General features: G+C 36.4%; 1 protein-coding gene across 4 annotated transcripts in view; it reads right to left on the bottom strand.

The window, feature by feature from the left end:
• Positions 1 to 301: 301 nt before the first annotated feature.
• LOC127978549 (CUGBP Elav-like family member 3) overlaps positions 302 to 14,541 on the bottom strand; it is a 29,298-nt gene continuing 15,058 nt past the window's right edge. For 3 of the 4 annotated variants that reach the window (XM_052583281.1, XM_052583282.1, XM_052583283.1), the window contains 11 exons: positions 9,490 to 9,538; positions 8,788 to 8,913; positions 7,133 to 7,212; positions 6,790 to 6,933; positions 5,738 to 5,885; positions 5,491 to 5,640; positions 5,118 to 5,177; positions 4,643 to 4,747; positions 4,216 to 4,359; positions 3,709 to 3,845; positions 302 to 1,421 (listed from right to left, as the gene is read on the bottom strand). In XM_052583281.1, the coding sequence (XP_052439241.1) occupies positions 3,718 to 3,845; positions 4,216 to 4,359; positions 4,643 to 4,747; positions 5,118 to 5,177; positions 5,491 to 5,640; positions 5,738 to 5,885; positions 6,790 to 6,933; positions 7,133 to 7,212; positions 8,788 to 8,913; positions 9,490 to 9,538 (1,134 nt within the window). In that variant the 3' untranslated portion in view covers positions 302 to 1,421; positions 3,709 to 3,717. Of the gene's footprint in view, positions 1,422 to 3,309; positions 3,409 to 3,708; positions 3,846 to 4,215; positions 4,360 to 4,642; positions 4,748 to 5,117; positions 5,178 to 5,490; positions 5,641 to 5,737; positions 5,886 to 6,789; positions 6,934 to 7,132; positions 7,213 to 8,787; positions 8,914 to 9,489; positions 9,539 to 14,541 lie in introns of all 4 variants that reach the window. The other variant, XR_008158542.1, reaches the window with a different exon arrangement.

Below are 14,541 nucleotides of genomic sequence, written 5' to 3'. Positions count from 1 at the left end.
TATAATGCAGTGGAAACCAAGAGGTTTTACACCGTGTCTATTTAAATAATTTGTGATGAAGTTCATGCAGTCACTATAAAGATGCAGAACTGTCCATATTTGCCTTTGTTAAAGCCAATAGTATGAAGACTTTTAGCACACACAGAGGATGTTATTAATAATAAAGGGTGAAAATATGTTCTGCTGCAAGTTGGTAACAATTATATATACAGTATATATCATACTTAATCGGAATTTTTATGCATATGAAAATATCCAACATACACACAAATTCATTCCCGTAATCTCACAGACACAAAAATATTGTTTAAAATTTTATTCAAATTTTTTTTGTTGTTGTAATTGACAGGTTGTGAAACAACAGTTGAAGAAAATAAATAGAATAATAATAATGATTGTTCATTAATGGTAAATCTGTAAATAAAATGTCTAAAAATACATGGATTCATCAGAACATGTGCCAATGATTCTCTATCTTCATAAATAATAATAAAAAAAACGCCCTCCATCAAATAAATTAATTGCAAAAAAAGATAGAAATCACTTTCCCTAAATAATAATAATAATAATAATAGTAATAATATCCCAAACATTTAAATCTTGACCTTCATTTTAAAAGCATGATATATACAGTGAAATACATTTTTAAATGTTTGTAACTTTCATGAATCTTCTCGAATCATTAACAAATTAAAAAAAGAAAGAAAAACTAACAAACCTAAAAATAAAAACTCTAACTACAGCTTCTCTGTGATAAACTATATTCAGTCGTTTTAGGGAGGTTCGCAATATAGGACCAGCATCCTTAACCTCAGGTAATTTGTTTCCTTAAGTATTAAAGATGAAGAACTATGTATAACTGGACTCTGATTAGAGACCAAGAGCAAATCCTTTAAAACTCCCAAAAGGACTTTCTTTCTCTAGCTACCATATACCTCCCATGATTCTTTGCTCTGATCACACTGACCCAGTCCCACCCTCCCAACCGTTTCGATATGTCTACACATGGTCCCCTCAGATTTCTATATACATATGTTAGATCGCTGCAGAAAGACTTTAATAGATCATAGTTCCTTTGAACCCAGAAGCGAAACTACTGTAGTACTGATATATTTGCATTGGTCCCATTTGTGTGTGTGCAGGGCATAGATGTGTGGACGAGGGCAGAAATGTCACGACCCACAAGCACACAGCGTGTGAAGCAGAAGAGCGTTGCTGATTGGTCTTATATCGTATACTGTTTAGGTAGCAAATCATTCTATTTAACCTGCACTTTGTGCGATAAATCTGTCTTTGTTATTAAATGTGTATTTTTGTTTAAATAATCTCGGTAGGTCTTATACTGTAGTTTTTGTGAAAGTCGTTGGTCCCGTAATTTGAAGTGGAGGAAAAGTGACTTCGACAATCCTCTCCTTTCTTCCCTATGAGAGGAAAGAAAAACAGCAGTTAAAAGCAAGCCATATAAACACAAAAAGTACTTCTTAACACTATTGTGCATTTGGGCAGGTTATCTAAGGCTACGTCCACATTGATCTGGATAAATGTGATCTCTTTTCGTCCACAATAATAATCCGAATTTTCTTGCATCTGAAAATATCACAAATACCCATTTTTTTGGTCTGGCAAAAACAGCTCTTTGAAGATGCTCTCCCAAGTATATAAATTTGAGAACGTTGTAGTGTGGACTGTGATATTCTGTGAATGGAGGTCACGTGATCAGGGCTGATTTTGTGATGTGTTGTGGGTTTCGCGATAACGGAGATGGAATATGAACAATTTACGCAACTAAGTCTTCTTTGACACCTTGCAGTGTTACATATGATGGAGGATGAGAAAAACACAATGCTGCAGAAAACAGGTTAAAGCCGTTGTCATGGGTTTCCATGTTCATGGAGTAAATATTTTTATGTGGCTTTTTAAAAATGCTGGGTAGCCACTGTTTAGTATGTGTTTGGTCAATCAGTCTACACTTGCATCACTAGTAGTTCCTTTAGAACTGTTTTAGACCCTACTCTGAAGTAGCAGCTAATTTAGTTCCCCTAAATGCAGTTCCAGAACTCACACGAACATGCTTAAAAACGGGAAATTCCATCAACAGTTGTAGAAATTATGAAAAGGTTCCTCCGATGCAAAAGCCCATATTTATTACTAAAATGACAGCGCTAGAATAACTATATTATGTCTGGTCTCTGTAAGCGTTTATGATGTTATACATGAGCACAGCAAGAGAATTTAAGCATTTTCAGGTTAGCAACGTTTTTGAATACGCATAAAAATGCTAGTGTGGACGGAGAGCATTTGAAACCTTTTAAATCTGTATTAATGTGGACGTAACCTAATGTTTACCGTTCTATACTTCCATGCAACCTACAATGTAAATCAGTGAATGAGGTTTTTATGCAAGTGTGTGTTTCTATGTTAGTGATCGTTTAGAGTGGGGAAACATTTCTGGCAGGCAAACAAATTTCCAACATGCACCATAGGAATTCTGGGCTGTGTTGTGATCAGCTGGAGACTTAACTGCGTCTTTTTTGAGGGCTCAGACGAATGACTGAATATAAATGAGCAAGTAAAGGTTTTCTGTTATAACCCAGAATTCCTACAGAGGAATGCTGTTCTTAGGTCGGCACAATGCGTCACTCGTTTCACCAGAACAACCACAAAGTGTCACCTCAAACCTCAGCGTGAGAGGTTTGAGAGATATAATGAATGAAGTTCCCTACCTCTCGTTCGCTCTCACGCTCAAACGCACGGATCGTTCGCCTCATTCACGCAAGCACGTACACAAGCTCACTCGTTGGCACGAAACAGCATATCCACTAGCACAAACGCTCTCTGAATCAAATACAACCACACTGACCCCCCCCCAACACCCCTCACCCCCCACCCCACATTCACAGTAACTATAACACCACCAGACTACATATGGGAGTATTTTATATAAGAAATAGAGTCATGACCAAACAAAACACAGAGGAGACTGATCAAAAACAAAATCCACCCAAAAGCAGCACATTGAGCTGGTTGATTAGAGTTCAATAGCATCAATTTAGTTTGAGTAACTCCATTAGCTACCGGAGTTACTTTAGGAGTAAATCACAGATTAGTAACAGTTATTGATCAGTATTTATAAAACAAAAAGAGAGAGAGTCACAACGCACCAAACACAGTCCATAGTCAACACGGTAACCCGCCATGCACTCTCAGCATGGAGGATACATGACAAAGGGCCAAAAAACAAAACTGCTAATGGCAACCATCACAGGCAGGAATATCTCCACAGCAACCAACACAGGCCAATCAACTTACAAACCAACGCTGTGGGAGGAAGGGGGAGCTTTATTGGATGCTAGGCCACCGTAGCCATAGCGACGTGGACTCCGCACGAGTTATGATTGGACGGGCAGCCTTGGTGTGGATGAGGTTGTGTTTGTTTGATTGTTTTTTTTTTTTTTTTGTGAACAATGACACAGCACAAAAACAATAAATGAAAGTAAAAATTAATGAGTGTTTTTTTTTTTCCTTTCGGCTTTTGTTTTTAAGATCTAATGCTGATGAGTTACTCTTTAGGTTACAGTTTTTAATTATACATCATCAGGTCAGTGGTAACAAGTTTAATAAGTCAAAACAGGCTAGACTGGTTAGTTTAGATCAGCTCACAAAGCATAATACTAAGAGATTTAATGGAGAGGCACTAGCTTTCGTCACCTGTTCGGCTCAGTATGGGCGGTTGGCGTCTTTAGGCCTCTTCAGCTGAACTTTAAGCCTCTTCATGCCGATCTGAAAGCCGTTCATGGACTGGATGGCAGCCTGAGCGCTCGCCGGGTTGTCGAAGCTTACGAAACCTGCATTGTGAAGGACATGACCAGAAAACAGAAGATGTAAATGCTGTGGAGGAAGTGCTTCGGTGAATGAGTCACTGATGATTTAGTTTCAACGGTAAACTTCTGCTTCTTGCTTTGGAGAAGTATGACATACTAATTAAAGAAATACATAATTAAATAAGTCATGGAATGCAATAAATAAATTGGCACATACCATTAAATGTATGCTTAAGTAAATAAGGAGTGAAATACATATTTTTATGCGACATTAAAGTTCATATTTCATGTCATTTTTCATCTTAAGGCATATATTATTTTTTATTTTAGGTTTTCATGTTACATAAATAGATTTCACAACCAATTTATTTATTTGTTTTTGGAAATCACTCACCAAAGCATTTGCTCTGGTTGGTGGCGCGGTCAACGAACACCTTGGCTGAGATGACGTTACCGAATGGCAAAAACATCTGCAGCATCTCAGAGTCCGTGAACTCCTGAGGCAGATGATAAATAAAGATATTGCAGCCTTCTGGGCCTGGAGAGTAACAAGAGAGAAGATATGAGACATTGGCAAGGGCAGAGGAGGAAATGAAATACATCAGACCACACTGTTGCACAAGTTTCAGTCTAATTCTTCTATCATAAAAAGGAAGTAACATGCTGATTCCCTAAAAAAACATATTTTAAATATTTTTGTGGCGCAGCATGAGATTCGGAGAACAATGATTGAGAAGTGTGTTCGATAATAGTATAAGGAATTATCAAAACAGGATGCCGGTGGTTATAAGAGCCAATTGAATAGGAAATGACATCATTACCTTCTCGTTGCTGCAGCTGCTGCAGCTGCTGTGGCTGTTGGGCAACCAAAGTGTGCTGATGTGGAAATGGTTGACCGACCAATCCATAAGCAGCGGGATATGTAGCTGTGGGTGGAGTAATGAAGTTAAACATGAGATCAAGATAAAGTAATCTATTCAAGTGCCATTCCACAGTCTGTTTTTGTTATTTTGAGCAGATCAAACCTTGAGGAAGACCAACTGCATTAGCCAGCCCTGCTGCAAAAACAGTCTAAATCAACTCAGCTAGTGACTTGCTTCATTTAGTCTTTGATTAAAGCTCAGCAGTGAAAACAACTTCTGACAGTACTGAGAATCCCATCAAATCTTTTTTTTTTTTTCGTTTAATGAAAACAGTGGAAAACTATTTTCCTTTGTTGGAAAAGAGAGCACTGTATTTCACATTCTTCACTTTTGACACATTTCGAATAGCGATTGAAGAGTTCAGAAGCCTCACCCGTGTAGTGTTGCATGCCTGTATACGCCTGCTGGAGAGGATCCAGTGCAGGACTCTGAGCTGAAGAACAGATAAACATTGAAAACAAACAGAAGAAAAGCAGTGATGAATGAGACAATAATAATGGTAATGGTAATACAATTATAATTCAATAAAAAATGTAGCACTGAGAGCATTAGTTCACAGTCTTTGTTACATGTTTCAGCAATGCATTTCAAACATTAATAATGAGTTTAGAAGAGATTCTCAGAATTGATTTTACTCATGGATAATGTTTAATAAATCGAGAGAAGCAGAAATCATGATCACATTTAAAATAGCAGCCCTATAATATAGTATAATAAAGAATTAAGACTGGAGGAGCTATCCTCACCCTGATATGGATGGAGACCATTGGTGTAGAGGGTTTCAGATGCAGAATGGCCATTGGGTGGTGCAGGCACTTGAGGGTAACTGTTGACTGCGATTGGTGGAGGCAGAGCAGACACAGGTGTGGCAGCAATGGTTGGAGGAGTGCTCGTACCTACAGCACAAGGACAATTACAAATCCACGAATAAATCTAACAACTCCTGGAATGGGAATACGAAATATAAACTGCTTTTCGTTGACTGTCATTTACCTGAGGAGGGTGTGATGGAGGCAATGGGTGTTGCTATGATGCTGTTGGGATTGAGAGCAGCCAACTGCTGCATCTGCACTGCAGCAACCGTCGCAACGGGAGACAGGTATGCGGACTGAGCCACCAAGGCCTGCTGCTGTTGGACGAGCTGGAGGAGACAAAACAAGGAGTGTATCCAAACTATGACACATAAAGTTCTGACTGAATTCAAGTCCTGTGCAGGGGTTGTACAGGGGTTATTAGGTCAATGCCATTTCAATGAGAACCTCCTTTGTGCAGAACGGAAAATAATTATGGAAGTATTTCTGGTACTGCAACTTCCAGTTATTGCCATAATCCCAAATCAATTTCATCCCAATGTATTTTCTGTGAACTGGTGCATATAGTGGCCCAAGAAATATTTGGACTCTTAAGCCACACGTAAAGCATAAAACTCACTGTGTTATAGAAACAAAAAAGGAAACCTATTAGAGACTGTTCAGAATGGTTACATAAAACTGTTCAAAACAAAGTCAAAAATATTTGCTTCCTCATTGGATGATTATAAAAATCACCTGCAGTTGAATTATTTAATGTTTCATTTGATCTGTAATCTTATTCAGTTCATGTAATATGCACTACTGTTCAGACATTTGGGTAAGATCAGTAAGGATTTTTAAAGAGTCTATGATGCTCACCAAGGCTGCATTTCTTTGACCCAAAACACAGTAAAAACAGTAATATTGTGAATAATTTTCAGCATCATTACTCAAGACTTCACGTCACATGATCCTTCAGAAATCATTCTAATACGCTACTCAAGAAACATTTTTTTTTGCTTAGGCTGCTTAATATTTTTGTGGAAAATGTGATTTACTTTTTAAAGATTCTTTTGTAATAATGTATAATTCTTTACAAGCATTGATTGTGAACTCCAAACCAAACTTTTGAACAGTAGTGTAAGTTTGGTATATGGACTGCATTTATATAGCGCTTTCAACAGACCACATGGCCATCCAAAGCGCTTTAAGTTTGTTCTTGCACTGGGTGGCTTGTGTGGTGTTAGTGCTCACTGCCTGTGTGTAAGCGTTGTAGGCTCCCAGGTGTAGGCTCATGGGACTAATGACACCCAGCTGGGAGGCCACCTGCTGCATACGCCTGATTCCTCTCTCCTTCTCTGTGTCTGCAAACTTCACTACCAGACTAGAAGATGCACCCTGAGGGGATCAAGAAAACCAAATAAAACAAACTGAGAGGTCTTGAGGTAAAATATGCAGTGGGTGAGGTTTAAACAAAGCACAAAGACTCTGTAGTGAGTGAGTATGAATAGCGAAACAATGTGCTAGTGTGTTGTGTTATGCTTGTAGGTGTGATTGTGGGAGGAATCCTGAATGTGTCTGTGAAATGAACACTAACCGGGAGAGTGCGGCTGCCGTGCAGAGTGCTAATAGCCGCCTGAGCTTCTGCATTACTCTGGTATTTTACAAATGCACAACCTGCAACACACGACACATTATTAGACAAAGCCAGAGCAATGTGGCAAACGCATTAGTCTGACATTTAATAGTCTGAAACAATGCATCATCAAGTGAGAGTATTTAAACGTCCAATTAAACAAATTCAATCAAACACAACAAGCTGCGTTTGGTACTGACGCCCACATAATTTCACAAGGCCTATGTGTGTATGTATGGGAAACAGTTAATGATTTACTACAGCAGGTGCATCTGTTCCATTCACACTCACACGTAATTACCCAGAACACACATCCATCACATTATAAATCACAGCCTGTCCCGAACGGCTATCATTCATTAGCCAACATATGCATGAGTGAACACACTGCTGCAACCCCACTGGTGTTGTATTACTACAGATGTGCTTTATGGCCTGCAGTCTTACTGAAAGTCAAAAAAAACTGGAAAGCCTTACTAAAACCACTTGTTTCCAATATTTTATACAATTTATAATATGTGGTTAACTTGCAGTCAGTGCTCAGAATGTGAGTCTGTGAAAATGGGGATTGTTTTTGGGGAGTGGGGAGTATTTTTGTAAGGGACTGTAATTTATCACAGACAGGAACTCCACTCCATCTGTCCCAAAGAAGAAATGCAAAGAAATTTAAATTAAATTAAATTTGAAATGCAAAGAAAGAATAATAATGGGTAAAACTTTATTATTATTATTATTAAATAAGTATTGTTATTGTATAATAACAAATATGTTATGATATTTTTTTCTAATTTAAACAATAGTAAATTATCAGTTATTATCATTAAATAATTATTATATAGAATGAGAATCTATAACCAAAATTAACCAAGGTTAGGTGGGTGGAAAAATTAAATAATAGTGTTTAATATTGTATTAGGATACAAAATTCTTCATTGTTTCTTTTTTTTTTTTTTTTCTTGTTTTTAGTCAAAATATCCTTAAAATAAGACAAATTTACCTGAGCAAAATTGCATAAAAAAAATTACATTTGTTTTCCTAGAATATATTGAAAATATGAGCACATATTTTTATGCATACAGATTTTTAATTTGTTTTAAGCATACACTTTAACAACTAAACAAGGAAATGTAATTGATGTAATTGCACAGACAGAAACTCTACTCCATCTCTTCCAAGAAAAGAAATGCAATGAAAGAATAATAATAATGAGTAAATGTTGATCTTTAATGATTAATAAATAAGCATTCAATTCTTTAAGAAAATAACTGTGAAAAAATAGGATTCACTAAAATAATTAAAAAATATATATCTTCCAAACAAAAAAGCTAATAAATGAATAATAGCAATAGTAAATTCTAAGTTAATTAATTATTATATAATATTAAATAAAGCGATTCATTAAAAATTCAATAATAATGATAATATTTATTAGTAGTAGTAAATATTACAAAAATATAAATATTATTATTGATTAATTATTATTAGATATCTATTAAATTATAAAGCAAAATAATTAATAAAAATACTATTATTGTTATTATTAATTGGTTAACACTGTTCCTTGCAGGGGAATTGGGGAAACACAAAGTGCACGTATTCGAATGTGGTTTGTGCACCTTTGCTGGCTCCATCAGGGCCTCGGAGTACCGTGCACTCCTCTATACTCCCGAAAGGCTCAAACATTTTTCTGACATCGGTGTCTGACAGCTGTTTCCCCAACATCCCCACAAACAGCTTCCTATCTACACACAGAAAGACAGATCATGATAAGTATACATATATTAGAGAAATGGCTGTGTGAGATCATGCATCATTCTTAAGTGGTAATAACCATCAAATCATCGCAGACAATATTTGTCACTCCACGTTAGTGTAAGCGTCATGGTGTGATAATATGAAAGGCCACTAGAGAGCCCTAGAGGACCGTCACTTGCTGAGCAACACAACAGCACTAGCTCGTGTTTTGTTTGTGTATCAATACAGAATAAAGATGAAAGATCCATTTGCATTGTATTTGGGATTGTGTTGCTGTTTTCATCCAATAAAAGAGGATTAATTCAGTCTGTACTCATTCCACACCCATTTAATGGGTTTAAAATGTTGAATTCTTGAATTATTAATACATTTTGGCATTTGTACTATTCTCGTAAGTGAGCAAAACGTGACAAAACTGTCCTTTGAAGACATTCTTAAATGTAAATGATCAAGTCTATATATATATATATATATATATATATATATATATATATATATATATATATATAAAGATAAATAGACATCCATGTGTGTGTGTGTGTGTGTGTGTGTGTGTGTTATACCTCCTCTGCCCTCACTGTCCGCTGGCTTCACTTGAATGGGGCGGTTCATCTGAAACAGAGCACATGATGAACTGCACTTTATAATCCAGCTCCTTCATTTCCTCTTGTGTTTGTGTGTGCTTTTATTGCAGAAGATCATGAATGTTTATGCACATGTAGATCTCATGACCTCATGATCTGCCTTAATATTCTCCAGTTAAAAGAAAGCTCTCCACACTGGCTATGCTGCTGTTTTATTTCCGTCCATTTCTCTTTGTTCTCTCCATGTAGCCTTTGTACTTGTTTGCCTCTATTTGAGGCCTAATCGCCATCTCTCTCTCGCATACTTACTTTTATCTCTCATCAAGAATCAGTTTTATGCTCTTTCTCTCCCCATCACACCTAATCTCTCTCTCTCTCGGGCACCAGGAAAAGCACCCCCCCCCGCGGGATTGGGGAAGTGATGGGATTAAGCACGCTCGCTGGCTAATCTGGATTACAGATGCATGGCAGATTAATATGGTGAGAGATTCTGGGTTTGTGAAACAGAAAAGAGAAAGAGGGAAAGAGGGATGGGGATATGAGAGGGAAAAGAAACATGAAAATAGAAAGGGAGAGCGAGAGAGGAAATGAAATGAAAATAGAAAGGGGCAGAATCAAGGAAAATGAGAGTATATGATAAAGCATTTTGACAATTTTAGATTAATATACACAATTCTTCATTAATATCCTTGTCTTGTTTTTATTGAAAATATCAAAACAGCGTTAAAAACAAGATTACCTGAGCAAATTTATATTTTAAAAAATGTCTTTTGTTTTCCTGGAATGTATATTGAATATACGTGTACATATTTAAAATTACAAATATATCAGTTTCACAATTATGATCACAACTGCTACAATGCTAAACTGTAAAAGAAATCTGACAACAAACTATCACATATTTCTTATTCTAAACAAACATCAAATGATTGCTAGGACTAAATCATTTGTTTTACCATGAAATGAAAAGAAAGTATGGATTTGCATGAACAGTAGATAGTATTAGTATTGTAATTCAAATGATTTCGCAACTCTACGTGAAATTGTCCAATCACTGGAGCTCTAATTGAAATAAATACAATTAGTAAAGGACTAGATGAGAGGCAAGGAGAGAAGCTGTGAGCTCAATCGCTCTAATCAACATAAAGACGTTAATTATGCAGCAGGTGACATTTCGGCCCAATTCAGATCGCCTGTTTTATCCGGCCAGCAGCGATTGCTCATCTGGGGTCCGTATTGATCAGGCACTCGCTCGCTCGCAATCACTCACACACACACACACACACACACACACACACACACAGAGCCGTATAAACCATACATAATGACTTCCACTATTTCACAGCACGCCAAAAATATATTACACGACTCGCAGAGAAGGACACAAACAGAAGGGCGTTTATCAGGATGACTAATGAAGCAGGTCTCATTGATTGCTGCAGTAATGTAAAGCACTGTAAAGATCTCCAACACCCACTATACGTCTGTTCTGGATCAGTTCTTTTGCTTTCCTAGTGTAACTCCCTCTGGAGATTACTAATCTGATCTCAGCTGTAAGAGCTTGTTTTGCAGCGCTCAAATCTGATTTGCCCAAATTGCTTTGTTTATCTTCAGAAAACACAGGCATACAGGGGGAAAAATAACTTTTGAGGGCATTTTAGCATTGTATTGAGGGCAGCTGCTCCCAATTTAGTTCATACACAAGGTTGATTAATGGTTTTCTGTCACTCTAAGGCAAGGACTTTTCTTTGACCCCTAAAATTCAAACTATTATTTGCTGAAAATCTTGTTAAATATGACTGGAGTTCACATAAATTCAAATATGGGTCAATGGCATTTGACGTCATTAATCCTCCATATTGAAATATACACTACTGATCAAAAGTTTCTCTTTTTTTAAATGCTTCTGTTTAGGAAGGATGCATTACATTGATTAAAAGTTACAGTAAAGGCATTTATAATGTTACATTATGCTGTTTTTCTCTGAAAATAATTATATTCATCAAAGAATGCTGAAATAAAATGTTCACAATTTCCACAAAAATAAAAAATTTCAACATTTATAATATAAAATGTTGAAAAATCCAGCTTTGCTATGTCACAGGAATAAATTACATTTTAAAATTAATTAAAACAGAAAATGTTTATTTTAAATTGTACAAATATTTCACTGCTTTGACTGCATGTTTCATTAAATAAATTCAGTCTTGGTGAGCGGTTTTCAAAAACGAACCCCAAACCTTGGAATGCTAGATTATAAGATCATAAATAAGATTTGCAGTGGAGTGAAAAAATATAATAATTTAGCAAATAGCCTCTTGTGTGTCTTCAGAAGCAGTGAAATAACATTAACTTCCAGTGCATGTTAAAGGATATTCTGACAGGGAATAAATGATGACAGAATTTCCCTTTTTTTGGTGAACTTTTCCATTAAACAGTCCAGATCAAAGTTTTCTATATTATAACGGTAAATGAAAAAGTACGGGTCTTTCAGTTCGGTAAGCATGTGTACTGAACAAATCAGCATTGCTTTTTAACCACTGCATGAGTGAAACTTCACTGGAAACTTCCAGTTTTATATTTTGATAAGAAACTAATGTCCACTTTTCCAGGACATTCAAGCAACAAGTGATGCTTTGACGCTATTTGATTTGACATGAGAAATAAAATGTCAATAAAACAGCTTGTAAACAAAACATCAAGTAGCATTTCATTTACTTCAGACGAGTCATCAGTGTCTTGAGCTTATAGTTTGCTAGAGAAATGAAGTCTAGAGAAGACCATTTCAAGAAATATTAGATGTTTGTGATGTCTTATTTAATGTATGTTTCAATAAGCGTGTTATGAAACAAGTTATGACAGCCACTGTGTAAATGAATATTTTTTAACAATAAAAAGAAATTGTTGAATTTAAAACTTGATTTAATTATTTTTGTTTAGTTCATTGATCTTACTGAAACCATACTGAACCGTAACATCAGAACCGAGAGGCATATCGAACCATCATGTTTGTGTACCATTACACCCCTAATATATATCCATCAACAGAGAAAAAATAAAGCCCTCCTGTTAAACATGCAAAGGTTCTTCTATGACATTAACCTTTATTTTCGAGAGTGTATAACACACAGCAGGTTGCTGGCCAACTGTTGACTGCATGAGCACTTTGAAATGGTCAGTAAAATGGATTAGGTTAATGACTGTGCCATTTCAGTTTCATTTTCGGAAAGGAGCCAACTCACATCAAGGTTGAGACAAAGGAACAGCTCATTTAACATGCATGCATCAACAGGAAGATGGCACATCAATCCAAAAAATACTGGAAAGCATCACTTCTGTTCTGATACACTGGGTGGTACAGGCTTTACATGAGGAGCTTTGTTCAGATCTTGCACTGTGACGAGTCACGGAGCTTCAAGGATTACAGAACAGAAAAACAGAGACAGCGGCAGAGAACAAAAAGAAAAGGGTGAGGAGAAAAAGGTACAAAGGGACGAGAGAGAGAGAGTGTGTCGTGGCACTGCCACTTCAGGTCGGCACGGCAACCAACCCTGTGTCTCCATGACAACGGTGAGACGAGCTACCCAGCAGGTAAACAAGGTTGCCCCGGACGACGATGGGAGGGTGAGGTAGTGATGGTGAGACAGAGGCCGACGGAGGGATGGGAATTAATAGAGAGAGAGACTAAAGTAGCGGGTGGAACTGCTGTGGTTACCAGAGCAACAGAGACGGTGAAGACTCTCCATCCTCTTCTGGGTGACACAAACCTGTTGGCTTCCATAAACACACAACCCAACCCAGAGACTCCGAAAACCACACGAATGATTAAAGGGCTCATTCTGCCCAATTACTCCCATTATTACACATCTTTTCCCACATACTGTCCCAAGAGCGTATTAATATGCAAACTAGATACTGTGTTTAGATAATATCGTGTTTAATTATATTACATAAAGAAAAATGGTATATCAAATTTATTTATATTTATATTTATATATATATATATATATATATATATATATATATATATATAAATATATTTTATAAAATATATAAATATATTTTTTTAAGCCAAGCTTTGTATAAGGATGATATATATATATATATATATATATATATATATATATATATATCATCCTTATACAAAGCTTGGCATAAAAAAATAATTTGGTGATTAAAAAAAATCCCATTGTTTTTGCCTTTTAATGTCTATTCATGGCATTTTATTTTTAGAAAAACTTAGTTCTGGTGTCCTCTACAGATAACAGCATAGACAGGTGCTTTGACCTACTATGGATGTATCCATCCAAAATTTGGCAAACTCCCTGACCTTCTGTGATTTTTGTGTCTGGATTCTGTGATTCTGTCTGCGTTTTCTACATCACAGAAACATAAGGCCCTACCTTTAAACCTGAGGATGAACATCTCATGCTTTCCATAAATGTCCAACAGATGTTTTTATATTGCAGTACCACCACTGACATTAAAACTAAGTGCATTTTAATAAAGCAAATCCTAAACCCTAACCTGTAGAACAACTGATATTAAAAACACCAGGAAACTGAGACTCAACAAATGTGTGCTCTTTTTTTGTATACAGAAAAATGTAAAACACACCAGTACAAACGTAATCCTTCAATCTGTGTTGCAGCAGGAAAATGCAATTGTACGCTTACAAAAATAGAAAATATTAATGTAATATCTCTTCATAAATGCCATTAGAAGCACAGGTCATAACAGTCACTGCGTTCGTCTGCCAGCAAGAACACTCCATTGACATGAGCACACACATTTAATCTCCGCCTTGATCTGAGGCCAGGGATTTCAGTGGGATTATGGGATATTAAATCCATAGATTATTCAATCAACTGACATTTTACCCTGCGGCCACCCTCCATGTATTGCCTCAAACATATATAGAAATAAATTACCATGTTTGACCTGTAAAATACCTATGTTTATATATCTAAAACAAACTGTGAAGACACACCCAAATCTGCCTTTCCCATTCACACAAAATTCAGAAAGCCG

Source organism: Carassius gibelio, chromosome B19 (genome assembly GCF_023724105.1).
Source record: "Carassius gibelio isolate Cgi1373 ecotype wild population from Czech Republic chromosome B19, carGib1.2-hapl.c, whole genome shotgun sequence".
NCBI lineage: Eukaryota > Metazoa > Chordata > Actinopteri > Cypriniformes > Cyprinidae > Carassius > Carassius gibelio.
This window is presented reverse-complemented; position numbering and strand designations above follow the sequence as displayed.